This window comes from Phascolarctos cinereus, unplaced genomic scaffold, assembly GCF_003287225.1.
Source record: "Phascolarctos cinereus isolate Bilbo 61053 unplaced genomic scaffold, phaCin_HiC Scaffold_4;HRSCAF=312, whole genome shotgun sequence".
Taxonomy (NCBI): domain Eukaryota; kingdom Metazoa; phylum Chordata; class Mammalia; order Diprotodontia; family Phascolarctidae; genus Phascolarctos; species Phascolarctos cinereus.
The window spans coordinates 447,930,588-447,949,774 of NW_027555847.1; the positions used below are offsets into that span (position 1 = coordinate 447,930,588).

The window sequence follows — 19,187 nt, forward strand, 5'->3', positions numbered from 1 at the left end:
ATCTAGGTTCTGCGTGAAGTGATTTGTAAGCCTTAAACTGCTACATGATATGTATTATTGTTATTGTTGTTGTTACTCTACTTTTGGTGTGGACCTGTGATTTCACTGGTGTAAGAATATTCTGTTTGGGAAACCATATGACATGGCTTCTCAAACATGAGCTATTATTTTCCATTGGATGTTCAAAACTATTTAACAAACAAACAAACAAAAACAAATATGTTTTTGAATCTCCAGTGCCTAGCATACTTAGTTACCTAATAAATACTTGTTGAATTGAATTGATAGCAAAATTGACCGATATTTTGAAGACAGGGCTTAAAATACCTAGAAGTCTTTACATTTGTATAACATTTCAATAATTGTCATAGCATCTTCCCAACCATTATCATAGATGAGCATTATAACAGCTTAGTGAAATCTATAGGGCAACAAAGCAAAATGCAGAAATTTTATCTGAAGGAGACTGAGAAGTAATGTGGCCTACAAGATTTAAGTCGTTGTGGGAGGGCCCTTTAAATGGTTAACTAAAGGGTTGAGATTATGAAAGAATGAATGAAGTTACAACAGGGAATTATGGAGAGAGTTCTGAGAAAGGAAGGGATTGCTGATCACAAAGAGAAAGAGATACTAGAGGCCAGGAGGCCAATTATAATGCTATCATGATTTCTTAATTGACAAATGATCAAAGGACATAATGAGGTAGCTCTTTTTTTCAACATATTTTTATTTATTTTACTAAATATTTCCCAATTATATGTAAAAATTATTTAGCATTAATTTTTTAAAAATTAAAGTTCCAAATTCTTTTTCCCTCCTGCCCCTTCCCTTCCTTGAGAAGGCAAGCAATTTGATAATGATTATACATGTGAGGTCATGTAAAACATATTTCCATATTAGCCATGTTATAAAAGAAAACATAGACCAAAAACACCTCCCAAAATAAAGAAAGTTTAAAAAGTATGCTTCAATCCGCATTCAGAGTTCCTCAGTTGTCTTTCTCCCTCTGGAGGTGGATAGCATTTTTCATCACGAGCCCTTTGAATTTGTCTTGGATCATTGTCTTGATCAGAACAGCTAAGTCTTTCATAGTTCATCATTGTTACAATATTGTTGTTACTGTGTAGTGTTCTCCTAGTTCTGCTCACTTCACTTTGTATCAATTCATATAAGACTTCTCAGGTTTTTTTCCCTAAACCTTCCTGCTCATCATTTCTTATAATATAAAATATAGTATTCCATCACAGTCATTCAACTTTTCCCCAATTGATGGGCATCCCCTCAATTTCCAGTTCTTTGCCACCACAAAAAGAGCTGCTATAGATATTTTTATACAAATAGGTCCATTTTCCTTTTCTTTGATTTCTTTTGGATACAGACCTAGTAGTGGTATGGCTGGGTCAAAGGGAATGCGCAATTGTATAGCCCTTTGGGGCCACTATAAGACAAGAAATCTAAACTATCAACAGCTATTTTTAAAAATGCTAGACAGGAAAAAAGAAAAGGAAAGGAAAAGAAAGAAAAATGAAAAAATAAAATTCCAAATCATTAATAATTAGGGAAATGCAAAGCTACTCTGAGGTTCTACCTGATACCCATTAGATTGTCAAAGTTGACAGAATGGGAAAATGATAGATATTAGAGGGGCTCCTGAAAAAATTGGCATATTGATTCATTGTTGGTGGAGTTGTAAATTTGTGAGATTTTGGAAAATAATTTGGAACTCTGCCTTAAAAGTTAATGAACTCTTTGACCCAATAATACCACTACTAGACCTATACCACAAAGAGATCAAAAAAAGAAGGAAAAGTCCTACACACACACACACACACACACACACACACACACACCCCATTTATAATAGCTCTTTTAGTAGTGGCAAAGGACTAGGAACTAAAGGGGTGTCCATCAGTTGGGGAATAGCTGAACAAATTATGGCTATTAAGGTAATGCAATACTATTGTGCTGAAAGAAATGAAGAAGGAGCAGTTTCAGATAAGGCTGTGAAGACTTGTATGAATTGATGCAAAATGAAATTAGCAGATCCTGGTGAAGAACTTATACTATAACATCAGCATTATAAAAACAAATGATTTTGAAAAACTCAAGAATTCTGATCAACACAATAATCAGCTATGTTTCCAAAGCAATAATGAAGAATATTACCTCTTTTGACAGAGGATGATGAAATAACATGCAAAATGGACACAATTTTGGACCAATATGAGAATTTTTTTATTTGACTATGCGTATTTATTATGAGGTGGTTTGTTTTCTTTTTTTCTATTTTTAAGGGGAGAGGAGGAGAAGAAAATAAATGCTTGATTACTTTTTTAAAAAAAGAAAAATTAAAAACAAAGAAACTTACCAAAATAAGACTTTTACAATGTTGCATAGGCAAGAGATGATTAGGTCAAGAGCTAGTATGATAACCACATGAATAGAAAGGAGACAAAGGTGAAAGATGTTATGGGGGTAAAATTGACAGGGTTTTGTAACTGATTGCATATTATAGGAAATTAGGGAGAGAAAAGAGTAAAAAAAAGTACTTTAAAGTTTCAGATTTGGGTTGTTTGATAGTACCCTCTAATTTAACAGGATTAGTTGGTGCTCAGTATTCAACAGGATTAAGGGAATTTGTGGGAAGGACAGATTTAGGGAAAAAGGTAAAAACTTCAGTTCTGGACATGCTGAGTTTGAGGTTACATGGGTAGAGACAACAGGAGCTCAGGAGAAAGATTAGGGCTGGATGTATAGAGTTGGGAATAATTAAATTCAACAAATATTTATTTAGTGCCTATAGAGAAGAAGAGGATGAGATCAGTAAGGCCAAGAGTATAAAATGAGAAGAGATCATTCTAATGAAAGGGGTGGGGAGAAGAAGGGAGAATCAGGGAAGTCTTCTTGGATGGAGTGGCATAGGAGCTAATTTTACATGAATATAGCATTTGAATGGCATCACTGTTTGCCTCTGACACATACTTCTTGTATGATCTTGAGGAAGTCTCTTAATATCCTTGGGCCCAGGTGCCCTGATCTGAAAATTAAGGGGTGAATTTAGATGGTTTCTGAAATTCCTTGTTAACTCTAGATCTAAGATTCTATGCCTTTTAACATAGTATGTGAGATTTTACATATATCTATATAGATATATATATGTCTATATCTATATAGATATATATGTTCCTTTCCTAAAATCCAGTCCCTCAGCAACTGCTGACAAAGCTAAATATTGGCTATCATTTTTTAAAAGCACTTACTTAGTATTTGGTGTTCTTCCTTAAATAAAATTTTTAATCCTTACAGCCTATTGGGATTACTATAGTTGATTACCCCACAGCCTAATACTCAAATAAGCTTTAAAAAAATCCCTTCCATGGGAGCCACTATCACAAAATCAGTATGAAGTGAAATATTCTAGCACAATACCATATTGCCCACACCTGCTGAAGAACAAATTGTTTCTGGAGGAATTTATTCGATGTCATCATTCATTTTCAGTATACCAGTTAAAGGAATATAGCCCAGAGGGAATGCATTTGCCTCTATTACATTTTGCCTAAATAAAGGAGCAAATGACCATCCCTCATATGACAACAGAACTACAGAGAGAGAGCCTGGGACCTCTAGGCCCTGACTCTCATCTCTGGTGGTTTCTGAAACAGCTCCAAGAAAGCCAACAGTGTTGGGTGTGGTTTTCATTTTGTTTTGATGCCAAATGCTAGTGAGATCTTCACAAAGGTTTTGAAATTTTTCCAACCTTTCAACTTCCAACCCTTCAACTTAGTTTGAGAGTATGACTGAAATAACTTCTGGTAATGGATAGTGAGTGATAATGGACTTTGATTTTGCTTTTCACAGATTATAGTTTACTTTCTTATATCTGGTGGTTGATGCAAGATGAGAGGGAGTGTAGACCTTATCCCTGCTGGGTTTCTGTTAAATGCTCTCCTCACTTTCCTCTGTCTTCATAGCTTTGATACCATCACACTTTATCTCTTGGGGAATATTGATTCCACCTTGATCTTGATGAAGGTGTGGAAGAAATAACTTTTCTTCTCCTACAGGAGGATGGAAGCTTGCAAAAGTTATTTTTATTAAGAAACCAAGAAAAAAACAAGAACGTGCCTCATTCAGATATACAAAAGCCCAGAAATGGTTGTGTTTATAGGCCTGGCACTCTATCCACTTGGCACCTAGCTGCACTCTCTGCTACCTTGCTGTCCTAAAAGTAATAGTAGTAGTAGCAATAGTAGCAGTTATAGAGGTACTAGCAGCAGCAGCAGCAACAGCAGCAGTAGTAGTAGTAATAGTAGTGGTATAAGGGGAACTGACTACACCTCTAGCTTCTCTGCAAAGCTGGAAAGTGGTAGGTCTGTATCAGATCCATTATTATTGACTCAAATGTTTCACAATGGTACATGAATTGCTAGCAAAGCACTTTAACACCTTCCTCTCAGGCATAGCCTCATCTTTTCTTGAGAGAAGGCACCAGATATCTACTGAAAAAAGATAAGGTCACCAATGACACTTCCAAATGCAGGCCAATAATGTTTATGTACTTTCTACAAAGCATTCATATCTTGTATTCCCTCAATCCCTTTTATTAACATATACAAGAAAACTATATATTGGCCAAGGAGCAAAAATGGGACACCAAAAAGTCCCGGGGATATAAGAAGATATTTATAATTGGCTTGGTGTTGAACAAACTGCATGAAAGCACCATACCATATATACTGTCCTATTGATTATTAAAAGACCCTTGACTCAGTGCCCCAGTCATGACTTCTTCACTTACTGCAAATACACAAAATAGACTCACGTAGAGTAAGATTCATAGAATATTTGCTGTATGCATCAAGAACTGTTCTCTATTTAAACACATTACTAATATGATATCAAGTTGATATCTTTCAGGGAGACACAAACATCTACATTCTACCCACTTTTGTGATTGCTTTCTAACAGTGGAGGGGAATCAGAAATCCTGCAGCTCTTAGATTGTCATAAGGTAAGTACTCCTATTTCTTTGTGTTAAAATAATTTCTAGCAAGATCAAGCCCAAGGAGTTTCATGAAACTGCTGAGAATATGGTGAGGGGTAGTTAGACATTGAGGGCTTTACATCAAACAGTTATCTTCCATTATTTTAGGATAATTGGGATGCAGTGATTATGAAGATAATCCATAAACTAATTTTAATAAATAGTTTTATACTTCTCCATTCAATCTTCAGAGCTGCTAATGAGTATTCAAGTTTATTCAACCCTCTGCCTACCCTCTGGCAGAGGTGTTAATAAGAAATGAAATGGATTAAAGACAGACAACCTTGAGAAAAACAAAGAGAAGCCATAAGTTTTGACAAGCTGCCACCAGTCCTTGGAACAATCAAATGTAGATTGTCAAAGTTGAATCTTTCCCTTCTCCAACAATATGACTGTAGAGCAAACATTCTTCTAAATGTCATCAGTTGATGAATATTTCATAGATAATTTCCATTAGATAATTAGAATTTGCTAATTTCCTTCCAAATGGAAAACAAAGTATGCTATGTTAAAAATCAATCTGATAAACATATCAAAGACAGTAATTATAATATTGCATTTATCTTTCGTAGCTGAAGAGTGCAGTTCTTTTAAGGGAATTTTTTTTTATAAAAATGAAGATTGGCCCTTTACTATAAAAATGCTATCAGAACCATTTTGGATGGTTTTAAATATGGTGCTGCCTCAATTTAGAGTACACTGAACATGATCTTTTTTGTTTTTTTGGTAGCTCAAGACCATTAAGAACATCACATTATGCTAAACTGTAATAAAATAATACACCCTGTAAGAAGGAGGTACAATGACCATATGCTCTAGATTTCCTGGAAGAGTCCTGATTTGGGAAAGAAACTGCTTATAATGAAGCTTTTTTTTAAAAAGAATATTCTTTGTCAGATAATATTTCCTGACTTTTGGTTTGGAGAATGTTGTCACCATGTATCTACTAACCCCATATCATGGAATTTTCCCACACTGCTATATAGTTCTGACTTGTGATTCTTTCTCTCCCCTCTCCTCCCAACCTCCCACCCACCCTGGACTACCAATTGATGCTTTCAGAGGGTATTTTATTTAGGTATGTATAGGGCCATTTACGATAGCATTAAATGGCCCTGGTACTTCCCCCTGGCTTTCTCTGTTTTTGGCTATTGTATCTTTTTCTTTCTTTTTCTTTTCTTTTTTTTTTTAAAAGGCAATTGGGGTTAAGTGACTTGCCCAGGGTCATACAGCTAGTAAATGTCAAATTTTGGTCTGAGGCCAGATTTGAACTCAGGTCCTCCTGACTTCAGGGCCGGTGCTCTATCCACTGCACCACCTACCTGCCCCTTGGCTATTGTACCTTGTACAATATCAGCAAGTACAAGACAATGTGTGATATTCACAATATTGATCCTTGAGACTTGTGAAAAAGCAGCATTTATTCTTGGAAAGACTTGTTTCTACATTAGTCTGGCTACAATTTTATTTTATTTAAAAAAAATTTTTTTTTTGGCTAAGCAATGGGGTTAAATGACTTGCCCAGGGTCACACAGCTGGTAAGTGTTATATGTCTGAGGCTGGATTTGAACTCAGGTCCTCCTGAATTCAGGGCCAGTGCTCTATCCACTGTACCACCTAGCTGCCCCTGGCTAAAATTTTAATAACTACTTCCTATTTGCAGATAATTCTTCTGTTTCAGCTGGTATGAGAAAAGTCAAATATGTACACAGTGAGGTTTGCCCCATTTTCTCCTTGGTAACACTAATTCAGAGCAGAATCATAATGGATCAGAACATATCTTTTGATAATGATTATTCTATTGACATAATAGAGTTTAATATCTTTTCCCCCCTTTTTAAGAATCAACTTGTTCTCTAACTAAATGGTTGATCATCTCCTGGGAACATGGAAATCAACTTCTTGTGAAAATTTTGATGAATATATGAAACAACTGGGTGAGCCAAGTTTTATTGTGTCTGATATCAAATTTATTGGAGGTAGGGTCCACTGTAACATAGTGCTATGCATACTTAAAATTTGGATTCATCTTGAATTTGTAAATTCTCATTTCTCAGTAATAACAAAAGCATATTATTGAATATTTATTATGTATAAGATACTGTCCTAGTCCCTGTTGGGATTACCAACAAGTAGAAGGTCCTTGCTCTGAACAATTTTGCTGGAGAAAAAAGAAAAGAGAAAATTGAATAACAATAAATGATTTAAAGAGCTGAGACAATAATAGAAGAGATTTCACAAGGCACTGAATGATTAATTTTCAAATTAACCATGCAGACAGTAATTACACTGGAGTTCAGAGAAGGCAGAAATAATTTAGACCTTAAAACGGACCTTGTGATAATGTGGTTTCAAAATGTGGACCATGTAATAGCAATTCCCCAGCTTATCTTTTCTCACAGACTTTGCCCAGGTTTTTAGTGAACACATATAATAGCATGGAGAGGCATTCTAATTCTTAAACAAATCTTAAAAGGGAAGAGCTTTTCATCTTTTCCTAATATACATTAAGTTTAATCAAGAACAGTATATGTAATTTAGAACCATCATTATTTCCGGGATATAAGAGATCTAATTTATTTATATTAACATGTAAAGAAATGAAATTTTTCTAAAGAAATTTTTTGCCTACTTAATCCCTTTTCATCCTGAAATATTTTGAAATAAAAATCAAATTGGGCAGCTAGATGGTGCAGCAGATAGAGCATCAGAAAAGACTCATCTTCCTGAATTCTAATCTGGCTTCAAATACTTACTGTTTGGCTCTCTGGGCAAGTCACTTAACCCTGTTTGCCTCAGTTTCCTCATCTGTAAAATGAGCTGAGAAGGAAATGGTGAACCACTTCTGCATCTTTGCCAAGAAAGGCCCAAATGGGATCACAAGGAGTTGGACACAACTGAACAACAACAAAAAAATCAAATTAAATTAATATAGATAGGAACAGCACCTTGGACAGAGCAAGCAATTGTTTGTTAAATTTAAAAAATTCAATAAGATTCTAAATTAAGCTTGAAAGGTATTTCACAATTATTGACTATTTTCAATGTTTCTTTTTATAGGTCTAAAACTTCAGGGAATAATCTATCCCATTCTCTAGATTTAGATACAGGAAGCTCCATTTCAACTTGGGATATGATCTGAGTCGGAATATACTACAATATAGTGCAAGGACATAGAAAGAGTATGGAATGACATTAGGTTGTCAGATGATATCAGAAAAGAAATCCTAGGTGATTCCTGGAATGCTATATGTCTCAGTTTTAGGTCTGGCTGTATGGGCAGAGTGTGCTCGTGCAAAGTCAAAGGATGTGTCAGTATAATATGACTTTATTCCAGAAAGTTATTAGATGGTCGTCTGAGATGTCCAGAGAGAAGCATTATGTCTTCCCTAGAGAACAGGAGGAAGATATCTTATGTTCTAGGAGGTGGATTATCCAGTACAATTATCCCAAGGTTGAATGAATACTTTTTTACTTCCCTGGTTTCAAGAGCCATTCTGACTTCCCATCAGACTTTGTTTTTCAACTGTGAGTGTTTTTCAGCACTTCTTTAGAATTTTCCTTGGGCATATGAATACCTCGGTATGCAGACATCCATTCACATCAGGCTATGGCATTACTTTTTAACATAGGGTTGACACCTATACCAATACCATCCAGTAAGTTATTTCTTCCTTTTACTAAATGAACAATCCATTGATTAATACTCAAACAGATCTGTGATCTTGTTTTAGGAGTCCCCTCCTACAATGCAGGCCACAACTCCTCCATGTTTTTTCATTATATGAGACTGTTATTTACGTCTTCTCAAAAGGTCACCAAACACAAGGGGTCTATCCAGTGTGCTGGAAGCCTACCTTGCTCTCTACCATCATTATGAGGGTAACAGTGGAATACTCTGGTTGTCCATCATGTCATCCTTTGCCCTCTCCATGTGACTAGAATCTTTTGCTCTTGTTCTTCCAAGTTCTTCACTTATTACATATTGCAGCCTGCTTATGCCCACTAAGAGCCACCACTATAGTGCTCTCATTCTATATTCATATTTAATTCTTCAGATACTGTTGTACTCTGTGTCTTGCAGCCACACAGTAACACCAGTAGAATGTTGCTTTAAAAAGATGGGCCTTTGTTTTCATGGTGAGTTTGGGGTCACCTAAAGGAGCTTTGCAATTTATGGAAGGTAATATCATCTGCTCTCCTACCTCTGCTTAACTCATTGTCTATCTGTACTATTTGTCCAGGATATTTATACTGATGGACATGCTAGGTTCTATACTTGTTTATACAAATGCTTGTCAAAATCTGGGCAATGGATATTCTTCATTCACTTGTGATTTATTGTGTGAATAGTCAGATCAGACACTTTTGAGTGATTACTATGCTCTTCCAGGAGGCTCAAAAATGTTCCATAACTCTGTAGAATTCCAAAGTGACGCAACCAGCACAATGCCACTCTCATAGAACATCTATAGGATCTCATTATCCATAGAGAATCCCCCTTCACTTGGGGTGTATGCTGGATCTCTTTCATCATAGCTATGAATGCCTGCTGGCAACCATACATCTTCTATTTTATTCTTTGCCTAATAGTTATGATCAAGAGGGTTTTTTAAAAGGATTTTTTTATGTTTCTCAAAGACTCTTGAATTATTTCAATGTGTGGATAAGAAATATCATATTAAAAAAGGAATCATTTGTGGCAGTTTGCTTTGTTGAATCAAATGGTTTTTTTTTTATAATCAGTAAACAATGAGTATGATGGGATCTTATAATCTCTAAATCTTTCAGTCATCTGGGAAATGGTAAAGATGTGATCCCTGTTCAGTATTGTTTGTAAAAGCCTGCTTGTTCCCTACTTACACACTCACTGAACATACCTTCGATTTGTGTATAGATAATTCCCACAAAGATTTTCTGTAGGTGAGAACTTATTTGGTATTATCAATAAAATCTGAAAATTTCCCTGCATCCTTGATATCTTTCTCTCCTTGAGATTGCATATTGATCCCTTAGCACTCTCATAATTGCATCACCTCAAGTGTATTTGTCCTCTAGGTATACTTGATCCAGTCTCACATATGCAACCATCTATTAGACATCTTGAACTGGACACCCTCTAGACATTTTAAACTCAGAATGTCCAAAACTGAACTCGTTATCTTTCCCTGCAAACCCTCCCTACTTCCAAACTTCCTAAAGATACATTTTTACTCCTATGGGATTAAACTCAGTTTTGCTGGCTCAGTTATTCTTGGCTGCAAGCTCATATTCTTTACCTTTTGGAAGATGGTATTTCAAGCTTTCCATTGGCTGATAAATTATGTTTGATCCTGATTGTGGTTCCTTGGTACTTGAATTTTGTCTTTCAGGTTGCTTGCAATGTTTTATTTTAACCTTGAAGGTTTAGATTTTGAGCTATGATGTTCCTGGGAGTTTTCATTTTGGGGTTTCTTTTAGGAGGTGATTAGCGTATTTTTTTTTCTATCTTTACTTTGCCTTCTGGTTCTATGAGATCTGTGCAGTTTCAAGATTTCTTGAAGTAGGACATCTAGGCTTTTATTTTTGGTCATGTCACTTAGGTAGTACAATGATTCTTAAATTCTTTTCTCCTTGATCTATTTTTCAGGTAAATTCTTTTTGCTATCAGATACCTTACATTTTTTTCTATTTTTTCACTCTTTTGACTTTATTTTAATATTTCTTGTTGTTTCATTGAATCATTGGCTTGTTTGGTTCATTTTTATTTTCTGTGAGTTTGTTGCTTGAACAGGGTTTTGTACGTCTTATGCTAAGCTGCTAATTTCCTTGCTAATTCTTTCTTCCACAGTTTTAATTTCTTTTCCATTTTTTCTTCAACAGTTCTCATTTCATTGACAAAAACATTTTAAACTCTTAAAAAAATCTTCCTTCATCTCTCCAGAGAATTCCACTTAAGTTTATGCCCAAGCTGTGTTTTTCTCTAAGGTATTGCTCATAGATATTTTGGGGTCATTCTCTCCTTTTAGATTTGTGTCTTGAGCTTCCTTGCCACCAGGATAATTCTTTATGGTGTGTTTCTTTTTTTGTTTAATTATTCCACCATCTTACTTCTGACTTCAGACTTATGTGTTAGTGCTGGGCTCTGCCTCACTTCTGGAGGGAAGGTCTGGGCTGGTCCTGTTGCTACTTTCTTGGGGTATTAAATGTTGTGCTATTCTATGATCCAGGGACAGGCTGAGGATCTATAAGCTTTCAGCGCTTTCTTTTAAAAAAATTATTAAATTCAATTCAATACCACCACTTGGTCTATTTCTGAAGATAATTAGGGGAAAAGGAAAAGAACCTATTGTTCTAAAATGTTTATGGCAGTTCTCTTTGTGGTGCAAAGAACTGGAAACTGCAGGGATGCCCATCAACTGGGGAACGGCTGAACAAGGTGTGATATATGATTGTGATACAATACTACTATGCATTCAGAAATGATGAACTTGGGGCAGGTAGGTGGTGTAGTAGATAGAGCACCAGCCCTGGAGTCAGGAGGACCTGAGTTCAAATCTGGCCTCAGACACTTGACACTTAGTAGCTGTGTGACCCATGGCAAGTCACTTACCCTGATTGCCTCACACACACACACACACACACACACACACACACACACACACACACAAAAGATGAACTCAGTCATTTTAGAAAAACATAGAGCTGCGTATAATAATGAAGAGCAAAATGAGCAGAACCAAGAGAACATTATATACAGTAACAGCAATATTGTTTTAAGAATGACTTTCAGTGACTAGGTCATTTTGACTATTATAAATACCCAAATTAACTATAAAGGACATTTGAAGAAAGATGCTATCTGCACCTTATGGTAGCCATCTCTAGGGTGGGGGGTGGGGGAGAATGGAAGACAAAAAAGAAATTTATGTAATAATTTTGTTGTATATTTAAAAGAAATAGCAAGTTGTGTACAGTAGATTTGTGCTTTCATGTTCTACCATCTTTTTTGTTGTACTATGTTATGGAAATGCTTGTAAATCATTCTATACATACTTCTATTTATAAGTTCTTTCTCTGGATGTAGATAGCATCTGCCTTCATATGTCTTTTGCAGTTAATTTGGGTATTTATAATAGTCAAAATTAATTAATTACTCAAAGTTGTTCTTAAAACTATTGCTGTTGCTGTACACAATATTCTCTTGGTTCTGTTCATTTCACTCTCCATTATTTTGCGCAAGTCTATTCATGTTTTTCTAAGATCATCGAGCTCATTATTTCTTATAGCACAGTAGTATTCAATCACAATCATATACCATAACTTGTTCAGGCAATATTATTCAATATTGTATTGAAAATACAGCCATAGCAAAAAGAGAATAAAAAGAAATAGAAGGAATCAGAATAGAGGGAGGAAATAAAATGACCTCTTTTTGCAAACAATGTGATGATAAACTTGGAAGATCCCAAAGACTCAGTTAAAAAGTTAGTTGAAAGAAATAACAATTTTAGCAAAGTAGCAGAGTATAAAACAAATTCACACAAATCATCAGCATTCTAATATATCACAAACAAAACCCTACAAGAAGAGATAGTAACAGATATCCCATTTAAAATAACTCTAGACAGTATAAAATACCTGCTAAAACAAACTCATGAACTATATAAACAAAATTATAAAAAAAGTTATACAAATAAAATCAGATTTAAATAATTGGAAAAATAATAATTGTTCATGGGTAGAAAGGGCCAATATAATAAAAATGACAATTTTACCTAAACTAACTTATATACTCAATGCCATCCCAATCAAATAACCAGAAGTTTATTTTATTGAATTAGAAAAAAATAACAACATTCATTTGGAGAAGCAAAAGGTCAAGAATATCAAAGGAACTAATGAAAAAAAAATGTAAAGGAAGGAGGTTTAGCAGTACCAGATCTTAAACTATATTACAAGGCAGTAATTATCAAAACTCTCTGGTACTGGCTAAGAAATAGAAAGATAGATCAATAGAAGAGAGTAGACATACAATTTACAGCAGCAAATACATAGAGTAACCTTTTGTTTTACATGTAAAAACTTAAGATTTTGGCATAAGAATTCATTATTTGGTAAAAATTGTTGGGAAAACTGGAAATCAGTCTGGCAGAAATTGGGTGGAGGCCAATATCTTTCAGTTCTTTTAAAGTGGTGTGTTACAGGGCAAGTTGATTGCCACCCTCCCTGGCCAGAACTCTGCAGGTTTCTGAACTGAGTTTGGGTCTGAGCAACTGTTGACTGCTGCTGGATTCAGCTCCTATTAATTTGAAAAGCTCTGCTGGATCAGAGTGATAGAATTTTAGGCTGCTCCTTGGTCTGGGATTTGTGCCCTGATTATTCTTCTGAAGGCTGGGCTAGATGCTAGCAGTAAGACCTCACTCACTCTATTCCCAGGGTCTGTGCCACACTGCTACCACTTGCTTTTGGACTTCCTCCTTTTTAGGCCCACTGTCTAGGTCTGGAAACAGATAGGGAACAAGCACAGGTTCCCTTCTCAAGCTGCTCTGGATCTTTTATCCGAGTAGTAAAAAAAAGCTGCCACTTGGCACTTGACTCCCAATTAGTGCCCCAGCATAGGTGTGGTAGCACCCTTGTATGAGTCTGGAATTTCCTCTTGCCTTGTTTATAGTTTCCCCCTGAGCGTCGCAGTGCTATGCACATTACAAACTCTGTACCAGCTCTTTTTCTTTGCTGACGTGGGCTAGAAAAATGAGAAATTGTGACTTTTTCTGGATTTCTTCATCAAGATTATATCTGTTGCATTTTGCAGATCTGTCTGGAGGAGTATTTTGGGGGGAGTATTTTATATTGCTTCCTGCTACTCTGACATTTTGACCCTGCCCTGACCTTCTTCCTCTGTATTTTTAAGGATGAAATTATCATTACAGAAAGTCAATAAGTTATTAGCTGCTCTGCTTTTGACAGAGAGATTCAGAAGATGCTCAGCTGTCTGAAATCTCTCTTCAACACTCTGTTACGTGATATGTTTCCTGAATTCTCCATGCTATTTTCTTTTGAAGTTTTCTCCCCTTTAAGACCTTGAAAATTCACCTTTGAATGCTTTTAAGATGGTGGTGTCTTTAGCATGAATTTCTCATGTATTTGGTTAAGTTTGACACATCCTAATTTCATTATTTTGAACTCCATTCCCACTTCCTCACAGAGGACATCAGGTATTGAGGTGTTATTGTCAATGTATAAGTTTCACTGTCATTATTGATAAGAATAGGTCACTATAGGAATGCTGGCAAATCTGTTCTGTTTCACATCTATTTGTTTTCTTCCTTCTAGTTTTACCTTAGAATGCTTTGGCTTAATTGAGTCTCATGCCAAGCATTCTAGATGCTAATTTTCCTTTTCATTTCTTTTTACCACTCATAATCTTCTGTTGTATTCTTCAATAATATTTTGCAAATGAACTTGAATTGTACACTAAGGTTTTCCTTAGCTTCTGTGTCTTTCTACTTGAAAAGGAGAACAATCTGCCAGCTTTGGGAAGTTTCGGGACTCTGTTGGCTTCCTTACTATGGCAATTATTTATGCAGGTCAAACTTCCCTTTAAAATGTAAATAATTTAAGTCAATGTATTTTTATTCATCTTCCATTTTTCAGAGCTTATTAATATAGGTCAAATTAGAGCTGTTGTAGATGAACAGTATTTTTCTCATATTTATCCTTCTAATTTGGTGTTAATATCAAAAATTTCCTTTAATCAGTAGATGATTTGACCGACCAGAGACAACTAATTCTGAAAATTTTACCACTTCGGTAACTAGTTGGTCCCTGTCTGTTAAAATAATCAATTTCATTTTCTATGGGAGGGGGCAATTTTTTTTTCTATTTGAAACTTCTAATACTTTCTGACTTTTTTCTTGAAGAAAGTATTCATGAAATACATATATGAGGTTCTTAAATAATCTACAAGCCTTAGGCCTCTTTCATTACTTTATTCTCAGCATTTTTTTTTTGCCATTCTCCCCTGCACCCATTTTCACAATAAAGTCACTGATTATCACAGTATATTTTGATTTTGTTTCAAGGGTCTCTTTTTTTTTTGACACTTTCATTAATTTATTTTGATTTATCAACAATTACTTCCATAAGCTTTTGAGCTTAAAATTTTTCTCTCCCTCCTTCCCCTTTCCCTCCCAAAGATGTCACTCAATCTGATATAGGCTACATATATACATTCCCATTAAACATATTTTCACATTGGTGATGTTGTAAGGAAGAATTAGAACCAATAGGAAGAACTACAAGAAAGAGAAAACAAAACAGAAGAAAAAATAGCAAATAGTATGCTTAGATCTGCATTCAAACTCCATAGTTTTTTCTTTAGATGTGGATAGCATTTTCCATCATGAGACCTTTGGAGATGTCTTAGATCCTTGCATTGCTGAGAAGGGCTAAGTCTATCAACATTAGTCATTGCACAACATAGCTGTTACTGTGTATGACATTCTCCAGATTCTGCTCACTTCACTCAGCATCAATCCATGCAAGTCCTTCCAGGTTTTTCTGAAGTCTGCCTGCTCATCATTTCTTATAGCACAATAGTATTCTATTACATTCATATACCAGAACTTGTTCAGCCATTCCCCAATTGATGGGCATCCTCTCAATTTCCAATTCTTTACTGCCACAAAAAGAGCTGCTATAAATATTTTTGTACATATGGGTCTTTTTCCCATTTGTATGATCTCTTTGGGATACAGCTCTAGAAGTTCTATTGCTGGGTCAAAGGGTATGCACATTTTTATAGCCCTTTGGGCATAGTTCCAAATTGCTCTCCAAAATGGTTGGATCATTTTACAACTCCACCAATAATGTATTAGTGTTCCAATTTTCCCATATCTTCTCCAACATTTATCACTTTCCTGTTTTGTCATGTTGGCTAGTCTGATAGGTGTGATGTGGTACCTCAGAGTTTTTTTGATTTGCATCTCTCTAATCAATAGTGATTTAGAGCATTTTCTCATGACTATGGATGGCTTTAATTTCTTGATCTGAAAACTGCCTACTCGTATCCTTTGACAGTTTATCAGTTGGGGAATGACTTGTATTCTTATAAATTTGAGTTAATTCTCTACATATTTTAGAAATGAGGCCAATGGTCTTCTTAAGTTCTTTGTAGAGTTCCTCTATTTCTTTATCCTCATCACGTGATTATTCTACCCACTCCTTAATTTGTTTCCTTGAGGAGAACCTGAAAGCCATTTTTCCATTTATCTTCAATTTCTTTACATCTTCTGATTTTATTTATAGTGAGTGTCATTTTGAAGATGGTTCATCTCCTCCGGTAATGTATCAAATTATTTATGATTGAATAAAAACTCACATTTTAAAGTATTAATAGTTAGATTAGTATTTGTAGATAGTCCAAAAATTATAGGATTTTGGTAGTCTCTGATCAGCTTTCAACATTTCTGTACTCCACCATGATCGCTGCAGAAATGGAAAGGTATTATGCAAAATTGAGGGCACTTTGGATTTTTATTAATTTAATGATAAAAGAGCTATGATCCAAGAACTAGTGGCCAAGCTCATGGCAGGGAGTCTCTCCAAACTTACCTGGATGAGTTCTTGATCAGAATACATATCCCACTGCCAAGATGATATTCTAAGTCTTTTCTGCTTGGGAATGATCTGCCTGAGCTTATGCTTCATTGGCATATATCCTTTGAAACCAAAAGATCACTTCCAGGTCGCAATGAAGTATTAGCAGGGTCTTTATGAAGGATTCTACATTTACTTTCAAAAAGTCAACCATGTAAGTTCAGGATGCCAGTGATGTGTGTGACATACATAGTCTTTGCATCCTAAGAACATTCATGAAGGTTTTAGGGGTTTGGAAGCTAACTGACAACATTTTCTCAGGTCAATCAGAGACATTATTTCCTCTTCTGGAGTAGTGGAACTACTACATTTTGATATTTGGCAGTCTGAAAGATGAAAGCTCTTTAGGCATAACCAATGAGATCCAGCCATTTAAAGAATAACTCTCTGATAATAAGATGTTGGGCAGCTCAAGAGAATCCTTACTAGTCAACAACAATACTGGGCATGGCTCCTTTTGTTTGGTTTCTAGGAATAGGATTAGCTAGCAGGAAGCTGAGCAGTCTGGCCAAACCTGTTCTGACCATCAGTGCAAAAGGGGACTTGATTATCATCAAGACCAAAAGCATCTTTAAAAATGATGAAATCTCTTTTAAGCTGGGAGAGGCATTTGAAGAAACCACACCAGATGAGCGAAAAACTAAGGTGAGGTCAAAAACTTTCTTCTTAAAGACTCTTGAACAAATATAACAAAAATACACAGTAGTCCATTAAGTGGACAATTAAGTAGTCAATTAAGAAGACAAACTATTAATACTAACTACTGTTCTAAAAATGGTCCAGATTCTAATTCTAAGACAATTGTATTCATATTCTTTTATCTGCTATTTTGCAGCAGCTGTCTATTCCCAGAATTATACGGAATAGAATGAGTTGATAAATAACCTTGGTTGAAGGCACAAGATTGTGGAACAGTATGCTCTGAGATATATGTACATCATATAACATGCTATAATATTATTTAACATGTAATTAATATGAAATTATAACATCTCAATAAGAATAGAATTTAAATGTGGGAGCTCTCAAGCCTGACATAATTGCATAATTTGGAGAGCAAAAGAGGCTAAAGACTTTAACTTTAATGATTTTGTGATGGGGAAAAGTGGGACATGTGACTATGAGAGGCAGAATGGTACAATGGAAATTGTACTGGCATTGGAGTTAAAGGAACTAGATGCAAATCTAGCCTCTGTCACTTACTGTCTGTAAAGCGCTATGTAATTCACTGAATGTCTGGACCTCAGTCTCTTCATCTGTAAAATGATGAAGTTGAACTAGATTGTCTCCAATATCCCTTTTGGATCTAAGATCTTATTTTCTCCCCATTATGTTAGCTCTGGGGATGGGAGTTATAAATTTAAAGCTACTTATATCTTAAAATATCAAACTATACTTTACCTTAGTTATCAAGGATTACTCTGCCCTAATTTACCTCCCCCAAAATGTCCTTAATGGAATACAAGAATTTTGAGAATTCCCTTTGTTTATTCAAAATAATTATCTAGTAAGTTTATCATGTCTTGATTGTAACCTACGTAAAACCCTAGAGAATTTATAGCAGATGACTAGGATTTGAGGTCTGTAGGATACTCTGGACTGAGTGGCTAGCATTTTGTATTGTCTTCAGAGCATTGTACCCTTGGACAGTGGCTCATTGACTCATGTGCAGATTTGGGATGGCAAAGAGACTACCATAAAGAGAAAGCTGGTGGATGGGAAAATGGTGGTGGTAAGTTCTTTTCTGTGCCAAATATGGTGAAAATATGAATCAAGTCTCTATGGAACATATCTTTCTAAAATAATAAAGAAAAATACTGTTTTCCTTTGTGGGAGATTTATATGAACAATAGAGTTTTGAGGGGTGAGAAAAATAATTTTGGTTGTTAAGTAAATAAATAAGAGTTGTCTGTTCTACATAGCAATGTAGTGTGTATGTGTGTGTGTGTGTGTGTGTGTGTGTGTGTGTGTGTGTCTGTGATCCCACTTAATAGGTTCAAGTCCTGCCTCTGCCACACTGACTCAGTGACCCCAGGTAAAGACTATAAATTATAGACAAGGAGTTGCCTTTCCTGAATTATAGGTCTAGTTTTTTTTTTCAAGTGTGAATATTTATTTATATATACACATATTTATTTTTAAAATATCTTTTTTTTTAGGAAAGTGCCATGAATGACATTACCTGTACTCAAACATATGAGAAAGTATGAAGAAACTCAGTCTCAAGCCAAGCACAAACATGAAACAATGACACCCACACTTCTGGGGGCATTTCAATAAAACTCCAAAGCAAAATGTCATGACAATTAATGTCACTTCAACGCTGAACAAAACTTAACAACTTTGGTTACCATGTCAGATTTCCCTATAGTCAAGGAAGTATTTTGAATGGTTATAAATAAAGCAGAAGCCAGGCTGCTATAACCTCCTTTAGCTCAGGACAAATGGAAAAAACATTATGCTAGAGTAATTTCAACTTTGATTAGTCTGACCCTTGGGG

The 19,187-nt window shown here is 35.4% G+C and overlaps 1 protein-coding gene across 1 annotated transcript; it reads left to right on the top strand.

The window, feature by feature from the left end:
- The first annotated feature begins 6,911 nt into the window (after positions 1-6,911).
- On the top strand, positions 6,912-19,041 carry LOC110214750 (fatty acid-binding protein 12-like). Its single transcript, XM_020995792.2, has 4 exons — positions 6,912-6,984; positions 17,160-17,332; positions 18,318-18,419; positions 18,847-19,041. Exons 1-4 carry the CDS (start codon positions 6,912-6,914, stop codon positions 18,895-18,897), a joined length of 399 nt encoding a protein of 132 aa, XP_020851451.1. The 3' UTR covers positions 18,898-19,041.
- The last annotated feature ends 146 nt before the right edge of the window (positions 19,042-19,187 follow it).

Excerpts from the sequence above, each read along its gene's own strand:
- LOC110214750 (XM_020995792.2), top strand. The coding sequence starts at position 6,912 with ATGGTTGATCATCTCCTGGGAACATGGAAATCAACTTCTTGTGAAAAT. Across the intron at positions 17,333-18,317 it reads CAGATGAGCGAAAAACTAAG|AGCATTGTACCCTTGGACAG; the intron begins GTGAGGTCAAAA and ends TATTGTCTTCAG. Across the intron at positions 18,420-18,846 it reads TGGATGGGAAAATGGTGGTG|GAAAGTGCCATGAATGACAT; the intron begins GTAAGTTCTTTT and ends CTTTTTTTTTAG.